This window comes from Hypanus sabinus, chromosome 21, assembly GCF_030144855.1.
Source record: "Hypanus sabinus isolate sHypSab1 chromosome 21, sHypSab1.hap1, whole genome shotgun sequence".
Classification (NCBI taxonomy): Eukaryota; Metazoa; Chordata; class Chondrichthyes; order Myliobatiformes; family Dasyatidae; genus Hypanus; species Hypanus sabinus.
The window spans coordinates 35,659,368-35,678,424 of record NC_082726.1 but is presented as its reverse complement, the minus strand read 5'-3'; the positions used below and the strand labels follow the sequence as shown (position 1 = coordinate 35,678,424).

The 19,057-nt window shown below is 44.2% G+C and overlaps 1 protein-coding gene across 1 annotated transcript; it reads right to left on the bottom strand.

Moving 5' to 3' along the window:
- Nucleotides 1-3,300: 3,300 nt before the first annotated feature.
- On the bottom strand, nt 3,301-18,477 carry sncga (synuclein, gamma a). The gene is made up of 5 exons (XM_059946310.1): nt 18,208-18,477; nt 14,016-14,057; nt 13,798-13,925; nt 5,099-5,176; nt 3,301-3,765 (listed from the first exon to the last, which is right to left on the bottom strand). Exons 1-5 carry the CDS (start codon nt 18,326-18,328, stop codon nt 3,754-3,756), a joined length of 381 nt encoding a protein of 126 aa, XP_059802293.1. The 5' UTR covers nt 18,329-18,477; the 3' UTR covers nt 3,301-3,753.
- Nucleotides 18,478-19,057: the final 580 nt, after the last annotated feature.

Here is a 19,057-nt window from a genome sequence, read left to right as displayed (position 1 = left end):
TGATAGATGAAGCTTCTGTCATCGGTAACCAGATTCAGATTTATTACATTGAAACATACAGTGAAATGTGCCATTTGTGTTAAGGATGTGCTGGGGACGGCTCACACATCTCTCTGCACATTCCAGTGCTGACACAGCATGTCCATAATGCTTGGCAAAACAACACAGAACACAAAGCAAAATATCAAGCAACTAAACAACAACAGCGAAACAAGCCCCGTTTCTTCCTCTCTTCTACCTGCCCACCCACACATGCACATACACAAACTCCTAACCCCAGATAAGGCCACATTTGGCCTCCATCCTCCAGCAGACTTGCAAAGATTCGTAGACTTGGGGTTCTAGTCATTAGCTTCTGTTTGACATTTGGGCTTCGACTTGGACCTCCAATCAACTTTTAGGCTTCAATCTGGACTTCTGATCGACCTTCAGGCTTCGATCCTGACCTCGCATTGACTAGCTTTTGATCTTCAGCATCAATCCAGGACTCACAGATGATGAGCAATTAAGTCCCAGGATGAGGGACCAAACTCCAGGCCTTGAACATCGAACTCGCTGATGACAATGATCAGGAATTCCATGCATTCACAGCTTTGTGGTAGGGGATGAGCAGGAACTGCCACAACATATTAGCATTTGAACTCAGAATGACTGTAGACACATTCCCTATATACAGCATCTAATACCTCAGTGGTTGGAACCCATCTGTACACACCTGAATGGGTGCAGATAGTAACAGGGGGAGGTACAACTAAGTACAAAAGAATGGTCATGCCCCTTTGATGGGCTGAATGATCTCCCTCTATACCATAAGGAAATATAAAATCCTGAAATGAATCAGAATTTTATATGTCCTAATGGCATAGGAGACCATTCAGCCCATCAATCAGAATCAGGTTTACTATCACTGACACATGTCACAAGAATTGTTATTTTGCAGCAGCGGCTCAGTGGAAGGCATCAAAATTTCCACAAGTTGCAAAAATAAGTAAATAGTGCTAAAGAAGACTAATGAGGTAGTGTTCAGAGGTTCATGGAGAGTCTGGAAATCTGATGGTGGAGGGGAAGAAGCTGTTCCTATATCACTGAGTGTGGATCATCAGGCTCTCGTACCTCCTTCCCGGTGGTAATAATGACAAGAGGGCATGTCATGGATGATGAGGGTTCTTAATGATGGATGCTGCCTTCTTGAGGGACCGCCTTTGGAAGACGTCTTGGTGGCAGGGAGGGTCTGCCTGTGATGAAGCTAGCTGAGTCTGCACCTCTCGCTATCTGGACGTTGGAGCCTCCATTTCGGACAGTGATGCAACCATTCAGAATGCTCTCCACCATACTTTTGTGTCTCTGTCAACAACCCGAATGTCCTCAGACTCCTAATGAAGTAGAGCCTCTGGTGTGTCTTCTTTGTAATTATATCAATGTGTTGGGCCCAGATAGATTCTCCAAGATGTTGATGCCCAGGAGCATGGAGCTGCTCACCTTTCCCACTGCTGATCCTCAAGGAGGACTGGTGTTTGTTCTCCTGACCTCTCCTTCCTGAAGCCCACAATCATTTCTTTGGTCTTATTGATGATGAATGTGAGGTTGTTGTTGCTACACCACTCAAGCAGCTGATCCATCTCACTCCTGTACGCCTCCTCATCACCATCTGAAATTCTGCCGACAACAGTGGTGTCATTGGTGAATTTTTAGACAGCAGCTGAGCTGTGACTTGCCAGACAGTCATGAGTACAGACAGAGTAGGCCAGTGGGCTAAGCACGCATCCTCGAGGTGCAGTTGAGTTGAATGATAGTGAGCTGGAGATGTTACTATGATCCCCTCTGTCTGTGGCCTCCCAATGAGGGAGTCAAGCATGCAGTTGCAGAGGGAAGTACAGAGGTCCAGGTTTTGAAGGTCATAGATTAGGACTGGGGGATGATGGTGTTGGACTGTAATCAATAAACAGCCATGTGGAGAGCCAGTGCGATTGTGTCTACTTTAGACATGTTGTGGCAGTAAGGACATTGCAATGGGTTCAGATCCTTGCTGAGGCAGGAGTTAACTCTAACCATGACCAATCTGTTAAGCACTTCACACAGTGCTGCTGGGAGATAGTCACCCTGCTCTGCTTGGGCACTGGGGTGATTGATGCCTGTCTGAAGAACGTGGGAACTTCTGAATGCAGCAGTGAGATATTGAAGATGTTCTTGAACATTCAGCCACTTGGTCAGCAAAGATTTTCAGTATCCTGCCAGGTTACACTGTAGGGGCCTGATGACTTGCGAAGGTTCTCCCTGTTGAAAGATGTTCTGACATCATCCTCCCAGACAGTGATCACAGGGTTGTCAGATACTGTAGGGATTCACACAACAGCAATGTTATTTTGTAAGCCTTTGGAGCAATCTCGTTATCCTGCTCCCTACTAATTTTCTTGTAATCTAGTGCTTCACACATGCCCTTCTCCTGTTCCCTGATTTTCATCCGCACCAGGAGCAACGACCAGTTTACTAGCCACATGTCTTTGGGGCCTGGGGGAAGCTGAAGCATCCTGTGGAAACCCACACAGGGAGAACATTCAAACTGCACACAAACAACATCCGACTGAACCCCAGTCACTGGATCTGCAAGGTAACAGCATTATACCATCTGATGAGCAAAGGTGCAGCATTGCTCTCAGCAATGAATCAGTGAACCTCCCAGCTCTTCTCAGCAAACAATGTGTCACTAATCTTGGGACTGGCTGCATAAATTTAATATTGTGACACTTTACACCAAGGGAAGGATGAGAAGAGTTGGATGTATAAAGCTAAACCCCAAGATTTCTGTGGAGAAGAGGGGAGCTGTGCAGTGGATGCACGTGGAATCACATGACCTGTGCAGCAGAAATCCACACCAGTCTCCTGCAAGCCTCCTGTCACCCACCCCCTCTATCCTCCATCCTCACTCATGTTCATCACAGATGTGTTCTCAACCAATCTTTGTTTTCCAACCAATCTTGATAAGTGACGTTTTCTGAATTTCTATTGGGTTTATTGATAAAGATCCCCTGGTTACGTCCTTGGCTCTGGTCTAACCCACATGTGGAAAGTGCCACTCCACATCCAGTTGATCAGACCCTCATGGACCTATTAGCTTAATGCTGCTGTTCTCTTTCAGAGATTGCTTAGCGCCTTGAAGAAAGGGTACTATCTTCCACTGAGTTGTTAATGAAATCAAAATGAATTTTGCAAATATGAACAACTAACAAATTCATAACCTCAAATAGTTGTGATCTTATAGGATTGATATTTGTATAAAAAAGATCAATAATTACAAAGTAATGATCCTTACTCTATTAAAGTTTATTTTACTTTTGATATTTATTATAAAATCAGCAAGTGTTTGTAACAGTTAAATGCCACACACAAGCCAGTGAAGAACATGCATTACACTACCACAAGTTGCAAAGTTGGTGTAATTAGGAGAATAGAAGCAGGCTTGGGAGTGTGTCCATGAAGCTGAGCAATGAGTGACAGATGACTACAAGGAGAATGTATGCAACAATCAGCAATCCCTTACTTATGGGACTCTGTTACACTGGCCACTGAGGGAGACATACAGAACGAGAGCGATGGCGTGACTGTAAATGCAAGGACTTAGAGCAGCTTTGCTACTATATCAACAGCTACAACAGTGGTGACCCTCTGGTCCTTGATTCTTTGTGGCAACACTGGTGTGACAGTTCGAGGAAGAGGGCGAGTGCACCCAGGATCTTCTGACAGATCAGTAGCTTCTCACTTTCCGGTCTGCAGGGAATGGGAAAAGAAGGAAGTTATTAGTATCGACCAGCCTGAGTCACAACTGGGTCATGCTGTAACAGTCAGCAAGATCAGGTTTTGTTTAGCATCTGTTAATTGTATTGATACATGCACAGAGAAAAATAAAAACTGGAAGACAACCATAATTGTAAAATAAACTTTTACAATGGGTGGGAGGGAGGGGTGAGCGTGGAGAAAATGGCTGGATTGAAGTCATACGATGGAAAGTACTCCCACAACAAAATTTTCCACTGAAATTTGAAAGGCAAAGATGATGAAAAGATGGAAAGAGTAGGTTGAAAGCATTACAACAGAGCAATAATGGAGCAGTAAATGTTTTTTTCCAGCTTGATATCAATGTATCTCCAAATGTGAATGAAGAAGTTTGAAAGGAGGCTGTTGAATCTGGATTACACTCATAGTTTAGAAACTCTAACCTTCCTTCCATTCTACTTTAAATTTATTTCATATGGAAGAAGATGTCATCCATATTTCTATCAATGGAGTGGAAACCAACACCCAGTGGTGATATTCAACTACCAAATGAGAGGTGCAAGCTCCGCAGGGTAAATTGATAATCCCACATGCTACACCTCCCATCAGCAGCAATGTAGGGAATGTGGCAATATTTAAGTAGTTAATCAAGAGACTCGGTGGAAGGTCAACCTCAAGGAAATCCAGTTCTGTTCATCTGCTTCTGTCAAATAAAAAAGTTTCAAAATTGCAGTAAAGACTGGCCTGCTCATCAAGGGACTTGGGGCAATCCCTGAGCTCCAGCTCCCTGGCTGTAATCAGGCAGCACGACTAGACTGGCATTTGCACAGCCAAGGTAGACTTCATCACTGCTGCACAAAGACCGATTCAAAATTCAGAAAATCATGACTAGTTATCAATTTTCTACCTACAGCATTCCCATGATAAGTTAATTTTCAATTAGGGTATGTTTCTTCGGTACGCTAACTTTATTGCAGAGAACAATACACTGATGGAACTAATTTGAAACAAGTAGTACCTTATAGAGTTTGGCCAGTGTTGAGTGGTTGACTCAGGTTCGGTGATATGGATTACACTATTGTCTAAAACACCTAAAATTTGTAATGTTATCAGGCTTTAAAATGTAACATCGAGCCCTTCTCTGCATTATACTGTGTCATCTCACAATTAGCCGAGTAAACAAAATGGTTAAGGTCAGAGCAAAAGGATTGTGTTTTAAAGGATTGTGTTTCTCAGTAAGAACTGAGAGGAAAGGGAATGTTTCAGGATTGAGGAAGGGCTGGGGAAGGAGGGTGAAGCAAGGTCTTTTTCATGTACAAAACAGTACCTCTTCAGTTGCCTCTGTAGCTTCCACCAGGGGCTCCGTGGAGGTCTGTTCTGCAGGGATTTCTCTACCATGTTCATCCTAGTAAAATAGTCAGATATGTACCATCAGCCATTTTTGCAGAGGAAGAAAATAACTCAGCTGGTCTCACCTGGGGTCTTCCCAAGATGATGAGGCTCATTAAAAATCTTCACAATGCTAAACCATGATTTTATAAGAATCCATGCAGCAGTAGCAGATGACTAACTTTTAATATCATAATAGGCAATAGCCATCCTGTTGGTTTTAGACCAGACACAAGTTCAGGAGAACAGAATGAATGAGGAAGAGAATATCTAGAGAGGGACTGGGTGGTACAGGTGATTCATAAGTTATACCATTTCCAAAAGGCTGCGAAAGGTCAGGCAATTTTAAAATTAATTATGTGGTATTTTGTCAAGGTGAATGAGGGAAAGATTATCGATATTCTCTGAATGCTTCTTCAGCCATGCAAACTTCCCTCTCAAATCTCTCCTCATAACTACAGTTTACAATGCTCTTTGTGTTGGTGTTGGCAAACTAGGAGGCTTTGAAGTATTTTCTCTTTGACGGACATTAGGAATGAATTCTTCATTCAACCACACCATCAGAAACAGGTAACTAGTCACTGAGCTATCATAGGACTTTGTCACATGAAAAATGAATCTCATATTTGTTACAAAGCAAATTGCACTTCAAAACAATATGCTCAACATAAGCCTTTTTACCTTCCCCAATGTATATCTTTAAATCAATTCTAGTGTTTCCTTCTGCTTTGTACAGAAATGATATGCAAATTCATAATTCATTTTCAATAGGACACAAACCCACAATTAAGAGAGACCAAGGTGAGATGTGCCCAACAATACTGATGGGGATTAATCTCCTCTTAAGGGTGATCAATCATGTTGTTAACAAACCAATGGATGCATTGCCTTGTGACCCAATCAATCCATAGTGAACTCATCTGAGAATAGAAAACTTCTGCATTTCTATCTCTGAGCCCGACTTGCTAAATAAATGAGCAGGCACTGTGAAACAATGATGAACTTCCAGTCAATGATCCAGAGTTACATATAACACAATTGTGATTGTGTCAACTCTTTGCTACAACTTTCAAACCTCAATCTTTGTTCTTCTTTTCTTCCAACCTTTTCAAATATTAATCCATTTTTATAAAAATGTAAGTGCTATATTTTCTGCCTCAACCATTCACCCCGGCAAAAGGATCAAAATTTCAACAAAACTTTGTGCAAGTTTTCTTACAAAGTTAAAAGGGGCAATTTAGCCCATCAAATCTATCTCTCTATTATGTTATGTTTTTTCTTATATATATATGAAACTTAATAAAGAGATTGAAAAAGAAAAGAAAATCTATCTCTCAAAGCAGTTCCATCCCTCCACTAATTTTCCCTGTAACCTATTCTCCCCACGTTCCCAACCCCTCCGCTTGAAATCTACCACTCATCTTCACATCACAGCAACTTACAGCAAACAATTCACCTCCAGCCGACCCATCTTTGGGATGGAGGAAGAAACTGGCACACACGGTCCCAGAGAGAATCTGCAAACTCCACATAGACAGCAACTGGAGGCCAGGATGAAACTTGGACCTCTGGAGCCTTGAGGCAGTGGCTTTATCAGCTGTGCTGCTGCGTTGTCCATACTTCCAGACTTCCTGCTCACTGCTACTTACCAAATAAAAGCATCAATCCCTTATCATTGAGTCCCAAATGGTGTACAAATTTTCCCCACATTCACTGTGAAAGAAATCCTTCGTAATTAATAGAAAATACAGCTGTTTGATTCTCTCTTCATCTTCTCTTCCTTGAAATGGTCCAAACACAAGAACATTAGAAGTTGAGAGGGTTGAGAACTTCAAGTTCCTAGGAGTGGACATCACTAATACCCTGTGCTAGTTGAACCATGTAGATGCCATGATCAAGAAATGTCACTAGTCCTTTTTCTACCTCAGGAGACTAAAGAAATTTCACATGTCCCCCTTGACCCTCACCAATTTTTATAGATGCAACACTGAAAGCATCCTATTTGGATGCATCACAGCTTGATATGACAAATGCTCTGTCTGTGACAGCAAGAAACTGCAGATGGTTGTGGACGTTGGTCAGTATATCACAGAAATCAGAAAGGCATTTAGGTTCCCCATGCCCAGCTCCTTCAGAAAGTAATGAGGCATGGGATCCAAGGAGACCTTGCTCTGTGGATCTAGAATTGGCTTGCCCACAGAAGGCAAATGGTGGTTGTAGATGGTTCATATTCTGCATGGAGGTCGGTGACCAGTGGTGTTCCACAGGGATCTGCTCTGGGACCCCTCCTCTTTGTGATCTTTATAAATGACCTGGCTGAAGTAGAAGAGTAGGTTAGTATGTTTGCAGATGACACAAAAGTTGGCGGTGTTGTGGATAGTCTGGAGGGTTGTCAGAGGTTACAGAGGGACATTGATAGGATGCAGAACTGGGCTGAGAAGAGGCAGATGGACTTCAAACCAGATTAGTGTGAAGTGGTTCATTTTGGTAGGTCCAATTTAAAGACATAATACAATATAAATATAAAAAGACTCTTGGTAGAGTGGAGGATCTAAGAGATCTTGGGGTCCGTGCTGACAGGACACTCAAAGCTGCTGCGCAACTTAATGGTGTTGTTAAGAAGGCATATGGTGTGTTGGTCTTCATCGACTGTGGGGTTGAGTTCAAGAGCCATGAGGTAATGTTACAGCTATATAAGACCTTGGTCAAACCCCACTTGGTGTACTGTGTTCAGTTGTGGTCATCTCACAACAGGAAGGATGTGCAAAGGAGATTTACAAGGAAGGTTGCCTGGATCAGAGCATGTACCTTATGAGAATAGGTTGAGAATACTTGGCCTTTTCTTCTTGGAGTGATGGAGGATGAGAGATGACCTGACAGAGGTGTATAAGATGATGAGGGACATTGATCATGTGGATAACCAGAGGCTTTTTCCCAGGGCTGAAATGGCTAACATGAGGGGGCATAGTTTTAGGGTGCCTGGAAATAGGTACTAAGGGGACGTCAAGGGTAAGTTCTTCACACAGAGAGTGGTGGGTGCGTGGAATGCACTGCTGGTGGTGGTAATGGAAACAGATACAATAGGGTCTTTTAAGAGCCTCTTAGATAGGTACATGGAGTTTAGAAAAATAGAGGGCTATGCACTAGGGAAATTCTAGGCAGTCTCTAGAGTAGGTTACATATTGGCACAACATTGTGGGCCGAAGGGCCTGTGTTGTGCTGTAAATTTCTATGTTCTGTGTTCTATAACCAGTCTCCTCTCCATGGGCTTTGTCTACACTTCTCACTGTTTTGGTAAAATAGCTGACATAATCAAACATCCCACCCACCCCTGACATTCTTCTTTCTCTCCCCTTCTACCAGGTAGAAGATCAAAAAATCTTGATGTATGACCAGGCTCAAGGACCAGCTTCAAATTCCATTATTGAATCCAGTCCCCAGTACAGTATGATGGATTCTTGATAGTCTTCCACAGTATGACCTTGCATCATATTGCTTACTGGCATTGCACTTTCTCTGTAACTATAACATTTTATTCTACAGTTTGCAATTTGTGTTAAGGATCAGATACTTAATGCATTATAAATCACCACAAGCCACTTGACATTAACTCTTCAGAAGTAGATGACAATTTGCACCACAAATGAGATTTGTATTCATTGGACAATGTTAGCAATGGACTTGAATGGCCACAAGTAGAAATTTAATTATAAGATTTGCATTCTTACAGTGACTCAGAGGATTTGAAAGGCAATAACTGATGTTTCATTTCTGCAGTCAGTAAACTCTCTTGAGCTTTTTAATGCTTTTTTAGATATTCCTTTCTTTTTTATCTCACTCTCATTCTTTCTCTATATCTCTTTCAGAACATAATTTGACAATGATTCTTCCCTAATTCCTGACTGTCATTTCCATGCACATTTTCTGAAATGTCATTTTTGGTCTACACTTCCTGCACAAAAATCAACATTTTTGGAGGGTGTTTGTTAAGAAATGACACCATCTCGGTCACTACTACGTGCTCAAGGGCATTTAGGGCTGGGCAACAAATGCTGGACCTCCCAGCGATGCCAAGATCCCAATAATGAATGGAAGAAAAGATCCCATTGCCTCTGCTCTTCCTGGGATAAGATTTACTCTGTTGAGTTCTGAGCAATTGTTGCAATCAGTTCAGAGGGCAATGGGGAAAATTCATTCACAGCCTCTCGCTCTTTTCTCGCTGAGATATTTGTAGAAGCATGCAATACCGAAATAGGGGTTTTGGCCCACTGCATCCATGCTGTAATGCCTGTCTACAATGATCCCATTGTAAGCATTAGGTTATGCCTTTCCTATCCAAGAATGCATCCATACAATCAATGTGCCCAGTTCAGCTGAGCTCCTGTGGGGCTTTTTACAGTGCTCAAAAGATGTGTTGGTGCTGTGGTTAAGGGGGGTACCCTGCTCACTAGGCATGTGCCTCGGTCAGGTAAATTTCACACCCAGCTCAAAGTTTCTGGGTTAAAATAAATATTAATTAATTGCTGTTAAAAGGTAACTGCAAGAGCAATTCACAAAGTTATTTCTCAGCTGAATAAGAGAGGTGTCCGGAGGGAAAATTCTCTTCACTTCCTCAGCCAAACATCAGCAGATCCTCTACACGTCACCGAGGGAGCAAAATGGCTTGATGCTTTGGAACTAAAATGAATTCAAAATCCAGCTCAGAGTGCCAGCTTTCACGCTGCACTTCAGCTTGCTATTCTCAGCTATTTTAAGAAGTGAATACGTCAGTTCTTGCTCAGACCAACCTGCTCCAGCTGCTGATGTCACGCAGTACTTCTCACTCAACTGTCGTGCACAATCAGTTCTCTGAAAACCTGCAAACCTGACACCTTCTCTTCAGCATCAACACGGCAGTGGTTAACAGGATGTGCATGCAGGGGTGGGGCAGCTACAACACTCTCACATCTGCATTGCAGTAAACTTCCACCGGCATTGTACTGTAGAAAGGAGATGTGCTAAATAATGCAGAGCATGCAAGAGGAGAAGCTACATCTCCTTCCTGGGATAAGGTAAGGAGATTGGCCTTACAACAGCATTAAAGCATAGCTGAATGAAACAGCAATTGAGCTCTATCTCCTCCTGGCCAATACAATGCACCATCATGAAGCATTATCTGTAATCCAACTCTAAAGGGTCTTATTTTGCCGGTCGTTCACTGATGAGTGATGACAGAGGCTCTGGAACCAATGTAGAACCCAATTCAAGGTTGTGAGGAGATTGCTTGCAAGCCAGGGTCTTGTTGAACAGAGTGGTCCATGGAGAAGGTGCTGGTTTTGGTGGGACGCTTTGTGGATGTAACCGTCACTTTTCTCCTTTTCAGTGAGAATAGGAGACAGAATGTTTATGATCATGTTATTTGCTTTATGGCCCATGTATTAAACTGTGGATCTTAGAGGTATTTTCCTATGACATTGAAGGAATCCATTCAGCCCCTCAAGTCTATGCTAGCCCTCACCAATTCCAAGCAACCTATCCTCTCACAGATGTCCATCAACTTTCCTGATTCTCATACCTTCCACCTACTTTCAGCTCGAGCCAAATTTGGGAACTGCTCACTGTGCCTGACAAACTGCCCTCTTGTAGCTCTATATATCGTGCTGTTCCTCGACAGGAACAAGCAGAGGCAGTGAGACTAGAGGAAGAATTCCAGCTGCCATCCCGGAAACCTGCCTACGGCAAACCTTCACTGTTCTAGAGTATGCTGTAGGATCGATAAACTAGGCCACACAGACTGATGGAAATGTGTCCGTCAAACACGTTAAAATTCAGAGTACACGCACGTTGGACCATGCCCCCTTTACTGCCACAATGAGGTCACTCTCAGGTTGGAGAAGCAACACCTCATATTCCATTTGGGTAGCCTTCAACCTGACTGTATGAACATCAATTTCTCAAACTGATAATTTGTGCCCCCTCCTTCTCTCCTCTTCCATTCCCCATTCTACTTAGCACCTGTCCACTTATACCCCTCCCCTCCCACCACCTTCTTCCCCCTTCTTCATTCCTGTTCTGATGAAGGGTGCCTGCTTGAGACTTCCGACTGTTTATTCCTCTCCACAGATGCTGTCTGAACTGCGGAATTCCTCCAGCACTCTGTGTGTGTTACTTTGCATCTGCAGAATCTTTTGTGCTTCTAATTAAAATTCACCCACTTTTTAATTAAGACAAATCACAATGTATTAAGTAAGTTAACTGCTGCGCTGTATAAAACAGATTTTGATATTTGTTTTCCTCCATGAATTGTTATTTCACACTAGGACTGTCTCCAAACTGGTGTCATCTCTAGTAGAGGGTTGAGGATTGGGTTAATTCACTGATAATGGTAATGGTAGTGGAGAATGGGACATCTCACCAGCTGTGGTATTGCTGACAGGTGAATGTCCCTTACATAAAGCTTTCTTTGTATGAGCCAAAGGTGGAGGCATTGATGTGATCACGAAGAAGGCATGCCAGTGGCTATATTTCATTAGGAGTCTGAGGAGACTTGGTATGTCACCAAAGGCTCTAGCAAATTTGGACAGATATACCACGGAGAACATTCTGACTGGTTGCATCACTGCCTAGTATGGAGGCTTCAATGTACAGGATTGAAAGAGGCTGCATAGGGCTTTAGGCTCAGCCAGTTCCAACAGGAGTACAAGCCTCGCACCATTACGGACATCTTCAAACGGTGGTGCCTCAGCATGGTGGAATCCATCATTGGGGTCACCTGGGACATTCCTCCTTCTTTTTATGACCATCAGGGCAGAGGTACAGGAGCCCAAAGATCCACACTCAATATTTTAGAAACAGCTACTTCCCCTCAGCCATCAGATTTCAGAATAGTTCATGAACCCACAAATACAACTTCGCTGTTCCTCCTTTGCGCTATTTATGTGCTTGTTTATTTATTTATTTTTGAGACTTAATAGTAATTTTTGTTTTTGTATTGCTGACAAAAACAACAAATTTCACAACATATGTAAGTGACCTGATTCAGATTAACTAGATCAACTGAAGATAATAATTGGCACTTGACTAAGTTTTATGGCCCAGTGTTAATCATTTGCTATCTCTGCCTCTTCCCCACACTTTCCTGATTTTTGACCATTGACTTTTAAAAATAGAAGTTTTATTGGTTTCTGTTGCCTCCCAGATTGTTGTTTGGGATTCCAAAGCCTAGCAACTCTCTGTGCACAAAATTGGCTACATTTCTTCCTTTCATGCTGACCTACTTAACTTTGGCTGAAATGCCATTCTCATTTGTCTACTTAACCATCTCAGGTCAAGAGGAATGAATCCCTAGCCTCCAGCCTCTAATGTTTTATGATTCTCTTTTGTCTTCTCATCAAACCCTGAAGACTCAACTCATAATTATATTTTTCTGGTTTCTCTTATAGGTTAGACTGGTTGAGCTATTGAACAGAAGAGAAATACACATTAGTATCCCATTGGTATCCTGTTTTCTACCATACCCAATACCCTGATTCATAAAAATCAGTAGGATGGAATGTAAGATACACAACTTCTCTGATACCCTAGAACAATATGATTTCCAAGGATTCTTCCTAATCATATTTATCTTGGTCAGCATCCTTCCTACATTGTTCTGTGATATTATCGGAGCTCTTGTGCAGCTTTCTGAAGCACCTTCTCCTCCTTTCTCTGCATTGATCTGCTCACTTCTCACCCACATTCACTTACACACTGTTTTGCACTGTAGGCTTTGACAATTGCAGAAACTATACTGAAATAGTTCACCAAGAGCAATAGCAAACAGACTTATGCTACTCATTGGATTAGGTTTAAGGGGAGCTGGGTCTGCGAAGAGGTGGAGCATTGTTTGACAAGGCTGTGCAAAGCAAAGTGATAGTAATTGATTGTTTTTTTTCTCTCTGTTTCAGTGAGACTGAATACCCTTCCTCCAATGTTCTCCTCAACCCATTGCAAGTTACAAATATCAACCCAGTCACAATAATGTTCTACTTGCCTTTCAGAGCCACTGGATAGATTCTATTGATAAAACCTTGTTATTTTGCAAAGAAAATCTTAACTCTATAGGACAACACACAGTTATTTCAGAGTACAATGCCCTTGCTGCTTATTTGGGAATGATTGTACCAGTGTCTATGAGTCTATTGGCAACAGTTGAAGTTGGTGTTTATCAGACAGCAGAAAGTGGAGTTAAAATTTCACTTTTGTGCTATGAGAATGTGTGAATTTGTGAATTATCCAGAAATAGTAAGATTTTCCATAAAGATCAAGTTAATTCACTAATGTCCTTAATGGAGTGGAGTGCTTGCTCTAACTTGGCCTGAAGTCCATGAGACCCCGGTTTATATATACAGTAATTGCCTCTGAATAAGCTACAATGTAACCAAACTCACTGCAATACAATTTCAGAAGGCTCAACTATCAATGTCACAGGTTGACCAGCCATGAGTATTACATCCCAGACAAGTTAGTGAGGCCTCTATTACAAGAACTTCCTTAAAAATCCTTACAGTTATTACTATTTAATTAAAGAATTATTATGGAGGAAGAAGGCAGTAGAGAACCATGCCCAGGATTCAAAGCATAGGGCTTTTGTCCTAAATACAGGACTCTCAGTCTCACCAATTTCACCACCCCAGAGGCTGCTGCCACATTCTCCACTCCTTCCACCGTCTTGTTGGCCACTGTGTTGACTCCAGCTACCACTGCACCTCCAACCATGTTGGCTTGCTCCTTGGTTTTCTCAGCCACTGCCAACCAAATAAGAAACATGTCTCAAAACACAGGTCCCAGGTGAACTGAGGGTATCTGCTTCCACTTGTTCGGGTGTTATCAGTTACCTGTGTTCACACTTTGTACAACACCTTCCTTTGTTTTGGTGCCTGTTTTGGAAGAAAAACAAATAGAAATCAAATTTAAACTGGTGCAAGTCAGCAACTTTGGAGGGAGACAAAATAGGAAGTCACCACACATCCTGAAATACTCTGATATTATTCTAATCTACTCACCATGATCTGCTGTCTTTCAATGAGGAGTTACTAGTTGTCCCAATCACTGTCACATTCGGTCAACAGTGGGCACGTGGATGAGATATCAGAAACCCAGCCAGTGTTCAGTAATGATAACAAATTATCTCAATCCCTTGGCTCTCTCTCATCCATAAGTTCATAATCACAAGGCACAACGGCCTCTTTTACTTCCTTCTGCTTCAAGCAGCCAAGCTGTTCCCCAGCTAATTATGGAGAACCGGGAGCAAACTTGCAATGTCACTGGCATGAAATTGAAAAGTAATAAAAACTGCAAAAAAGTCAGAAATCAAAACCAAAAATGCTGGAATTACTCTGCAGGACGGTGACATCCCAATTACCTTTCTGGGAGTCCTCCAGATCTAATGCTTCAAACATGCTTTTTTACTTCCTCATCAATTCTTTACGACAAAAGATCATCTACTTGAAATATTGACTCTGTTTCTACCTCTACAAATGCTGCATGACATGCTGAGTGTTTCCAGTAACATGTTTACATCATGTTGGCCTGTATTTCTCTGCACCTGTCGTATTGGAACATTCTGGACAAGGGGCTACTGTTCCATCCCTTGATAGCATGTAGCTGCACTCTCACCAAATCCAATCAAGAAATACATTGATGCTATGCAATACTGGAAATGCAATGAACCAGAAAAACTCTATCAAAAGGGTGAGTCTTTGAACAGTTTTACAGAGCACCCAATGTTCACATCTCAGTCCTCCCTCATATTGTTGAATGGGATGATACGTCACACACTGGAGCAGTAACATCCAGTTGCTTTTCTCAGTCGTCCATTAACCTGCCTGGCACAGAGCTACCCTCTTAGCCCCTAGTTGTGGTAAACTCCAGATTCCTCTGAGGTATACCACAGCAATCCTGACACATTCCTACTTTACCAGTAAAGCTTCACTGTGACATAAATCCTTTTTTCCTCTGGCATTGGGAGCCAGTTGTAACCAATCAAAGATCACTTGTTAATTATCCCTAACTCTTTGAATTGGATGTTGGAATGAAGAAAAGGGGGTGAGAATTTAAGTAAAACGTGTTTTTGGTAAAAGGATACAAAAGTGAAACTGTGGCCCAGGAATTGCTACAGATTTACAGGATTTGAAAAATGTAAGCATTTTTTTTGCCATGAACTCTGCTCAGATGTAAAATTGTTGCTTTTTCTGTCATTTCATTACAAAAAATGTATGAGATCACACTGTATGATTTCTATACTTGCAATAACTATTGGCCAGCGGCACAACCAGGGAATCCAAGGGTTAAGGGACGGGTTGATTAGAGGTATAGATTCAGTCGATAACATTCAAAGACTGGTCAGAGAGGAGTAAAACTTCCAACTGTGGTGAGAATAACGGGGCTCAGACCAGGACCAACCCATCATCATGGCCTCAGCATTCGGGTGATCCCACTCTGGAGGAGTATCTGACTGTTGCCATCATCTCCTATCTGCAGTCCGGCACTGGACTGTATCCTGAGACAGGATTCATGACTGGTTGTTTCCTCATCCTTAACCTTGGGGTCTCTTGTTAGAAATATCTTAATAGCACAGAAGGAGATCCTAAGTCCCCTGAGTCCAAGGCAGTTCTCTAAGTGGATTCCTCTGCACTCTGCCCGTAACCATGTGAGCTGCTGTCCTGCTGATGCCTAGTGAAATTATTAATTGGCTCCAATTCCATTAACCTCATCCCAGTCATTGCAAGGCCCTCTGTGCCCCTCACCCAGAACATTAAACCAGTAAATCAACACCTCCATTTGCAGCAGGAACACTGGATTACTGGATCCTTGCTTAGGCACAAGCTGAAGCAAATGTTTCCTCAACTAAACATCTGGCTATTGTAATATCCGCTGCAATTAACTGCAACGGGAAATTTTTAAACCGCAGATCCTGGAAATCTTTTCTTAATTGTGGTCTGTTGGGCATTTAATTGCAGCTGTTTTGTGTCCATTGACCTGTATCAGGTCTTGGCCCCTAATGCCTTCACTTTGAAATTTAACCCCTTATGGGCCAGCCCTCCCTGTCACAGTGGCACACATCCCTAACCAGCGCTCCTGATGGGGCTGTTGCTTTGGTGCCGGTGCTTCCATGAGCTGATGCTCCAGGCATCAATCATCTAGGGATATTTCTCCCGTTTACAACTTCCGGTCCGGACATCTTGATAGTGGAAGCCAATTCATTGAAAGGCCACCCACCTTTCAACGAATCACACCCCCACCCACCCCAACATCACACTGACCTGTCAATCAACCCTACCTGTCAATCGCATTATACCTCATCAATCATGTCCCAACTGTCAATCACAACTTACCCGTCAATCACCCCATCAATCAGACTGCGTCTGTCAATCACGCCCCACCCGTCAGCCCTGCTGCTAACAGCAACTCATTCCCCGCTCCCCACATAATGTGATCCTACCCTTCCCGCCTCCCTCGCTTCATCGACTTCTCCCGGCTCGGTTGGGACATCCAGCCCGCGCCGCACGCCCCTCGGTACCGGTCTCTTCCAGCGGGAGGACTGCCTGTATCCCACCCCACCACCGCCCTTCCAGTCTCTGAGAACATTTCGGTTTCGATGGCTCAGTGTTGTGTTCGCCAGGTGACCGGATAACAGCAGCTTCTCAGCCACGGGGTGGATGTAACGCGGTGCGGGGTGGTGGGGCAACGAGCCGGGTCCAGTGGTGGGTGGGCGTGAGCCGGTTTGGGGTGGCTGCCATCAGGCGGCCAGGGATACAGGCAGGGTGTTAATTCCGGCACCTGAACAACAACAAAAAACCCTCGAATGGAGTAATTATATTCGGGATCGGTAGAACTGAGTTGCAGGAGGCTGAAGTGTCGGGATGGGGAGAGATAGGGAGGGTGTGCTGGGAGAGAGGAGCGACAGGTCCGGAGTCTGTACCACCACCTGCGAGTTGGGACTTGAGCATCAGACTCTCCAGATACCGGGGCTCCGGGGTCCGTTGTAGGTCTCAGGGGTTAATGTCAGGATGGGCGCTAAAGCAGATACACAGGAAGCAAGAGGATCTCTGTCCGAGTGATGACGCAGGTAGGAGACGAACGATCAGCTCGTCAGATGCGGGCTGAAGGTTACCAACCGGCGTGTTGAGCCCGGACAGTGAGCGGGCAAAGGATGGTGGGCGGCTGGGAATAGAAAGACCAAAGGTAATGCTTTGCTCTTCCCAATACTAAGTTGATCCAGGATACCAGACGTCCCGTGGATGAGCTCAGTTTTGTGTTAACTTGCAAAGAGAATCCATGCAGCTTTTCTACCCACTATGCTGGGCATCTGACCCTGTGAGATCGGTCACCTTCCGCACCGGAAGCGCCACCCAGTCTCCGTTAGCCCTCACCCTCCCACCAGCTTAACCCAATTTCACAAGCGTTCAAAAGTGCAGCGGCGGGGGGTCAACCCACAACTTCCCCACCCGCAGAGTGCGCCGGACGACCCCCGGGAACTGAAGTCCCCACCCCACCGGCTCTATGATGCCTCAGAGGTCACTTCTGCAGAGCGGCCCCTCCTTTGCCGGGCACCGCCCACTGCACCATTTCTGGCTGGACCATGGATGGGACGGGGAGTGAGGTTCTGCGCCGTTTTATTGGGGGTTCAAGCTCGATTCCCAGGCTCCCCCAGAGAGATAACCCGGTATGGGGGGATGTTCTGGGTGCAGATGGATTCGGGGAGGGGAGGAGGGTGGGGCGGTGGGCTCGGGGGAATCTGGGAGTTGGGGAGAAAGTGAAGCTAGTGGAGAACAAACTGGGGCGCAAAAGGGGAACAGATCAGTGCCTCTAGTGTAATGGCACCTTGAGGGGAATCCAAATGGCATTAAGTAATCTTCAACCTAGTGAAACCTCCACAGGTCAAGGTCACGGCTACTGCAGCGGGGAAAGCGAGGGGCTTTGCCCCACCTCACCTTGCTGTGGTCCTCAAGATATCCCCCCGCTCACCGCAGACCCCGCCAGAATGAGATGTGCCCAGTTTCGGGGATCCGGCTACGGCACCCTTACCTACATACATAACCCCTTCTTTCGTCCTCTCCGCTGCATCTTGCACGCCTTGCTTGGTTTTCTCCGCCGCGGCCACCACTCCCTCTTTGGCGAAGGAAAAACCCTTTTTCAGAACATCCATAGCGTGTAAAGGAGTAAGCGGGAGCTGCGAGCGCTCTTCTGAGGAGAATTCCTTGCCACTGCTCGTTGGCACCAGCTCCGATACCGGTCTCTGCAACTGAATGCTGACTCTCGCTGCCCTGCAGCCCTATTTATGATGTGACTTGTGGCTGCTGCGCGCAGCTCCTATGAATACTCGCTGCTGCAAAATTAATGACATTGATCTGGGAGGGAGAACGGTGGACTGAACATCTTGCCTGGACGGGTTCCAGGAAGACAAGAGCTAAGAATCTCTGCAACCCAACGCAGCAAAGGTCTGTAGGCATACCGCAGGAACAGAAGCCTCCGATATACCCCTGTCCAGCCCTCCAGACACAAATTCCCGCGTGTGGCCATCGGTTTAAGATGTAAAATATCCCGATCCAGCTGGAATGGAACTGGCCCATCAGATGCAACGGACTGCATTCTATGCTAAAACTATATTGGAAGGGTGACTCAGCTGGACAGAGAGAATGGACGCTTAAGAATATTGTTAATGTAGGAATCCCAACACAATGTGATAGCTGCCTCTGAAAAAGGGATTGCCTCATTGCAATCTCCTGGGGACCTGTGTTACTTGGGTTGGAGGACTTTAGTTATGAGGAGGCATTGGATAGGCTAGGCTGGTTTTTCTTGGAGTGGGGGGGGGTGTTTGAGGAGATATATGAAATTATGAGAAACATAGATGGTTTAGACAGGTGGCTGGGTGGAG

Bases quoted from the DNA above. Each gene is read 5' to 3' on its own strand.
- sncga (XM_059946310.1), bottom strand. From the start codon at position 18,328: ATGGATGTTCTGAAAAAGGGTTTTTCCTTCGCCAAAGAGGGAGTGGTG. The intron at 13,926-14,015 runs GTAACTGATAAC...TTTGGTTGGCAG, and splicing joins TGTACAAAGTGTGAACACAG to TGGCTGAGAAAACCAAGGAG. The intron at 5,177-13,797 runs GTGAGACTGAGA...CTATTTTACTAG, and splicing joins CCTCTGGGGTGGTGAAATTG to GATGAACATGGTAGAGAAAT.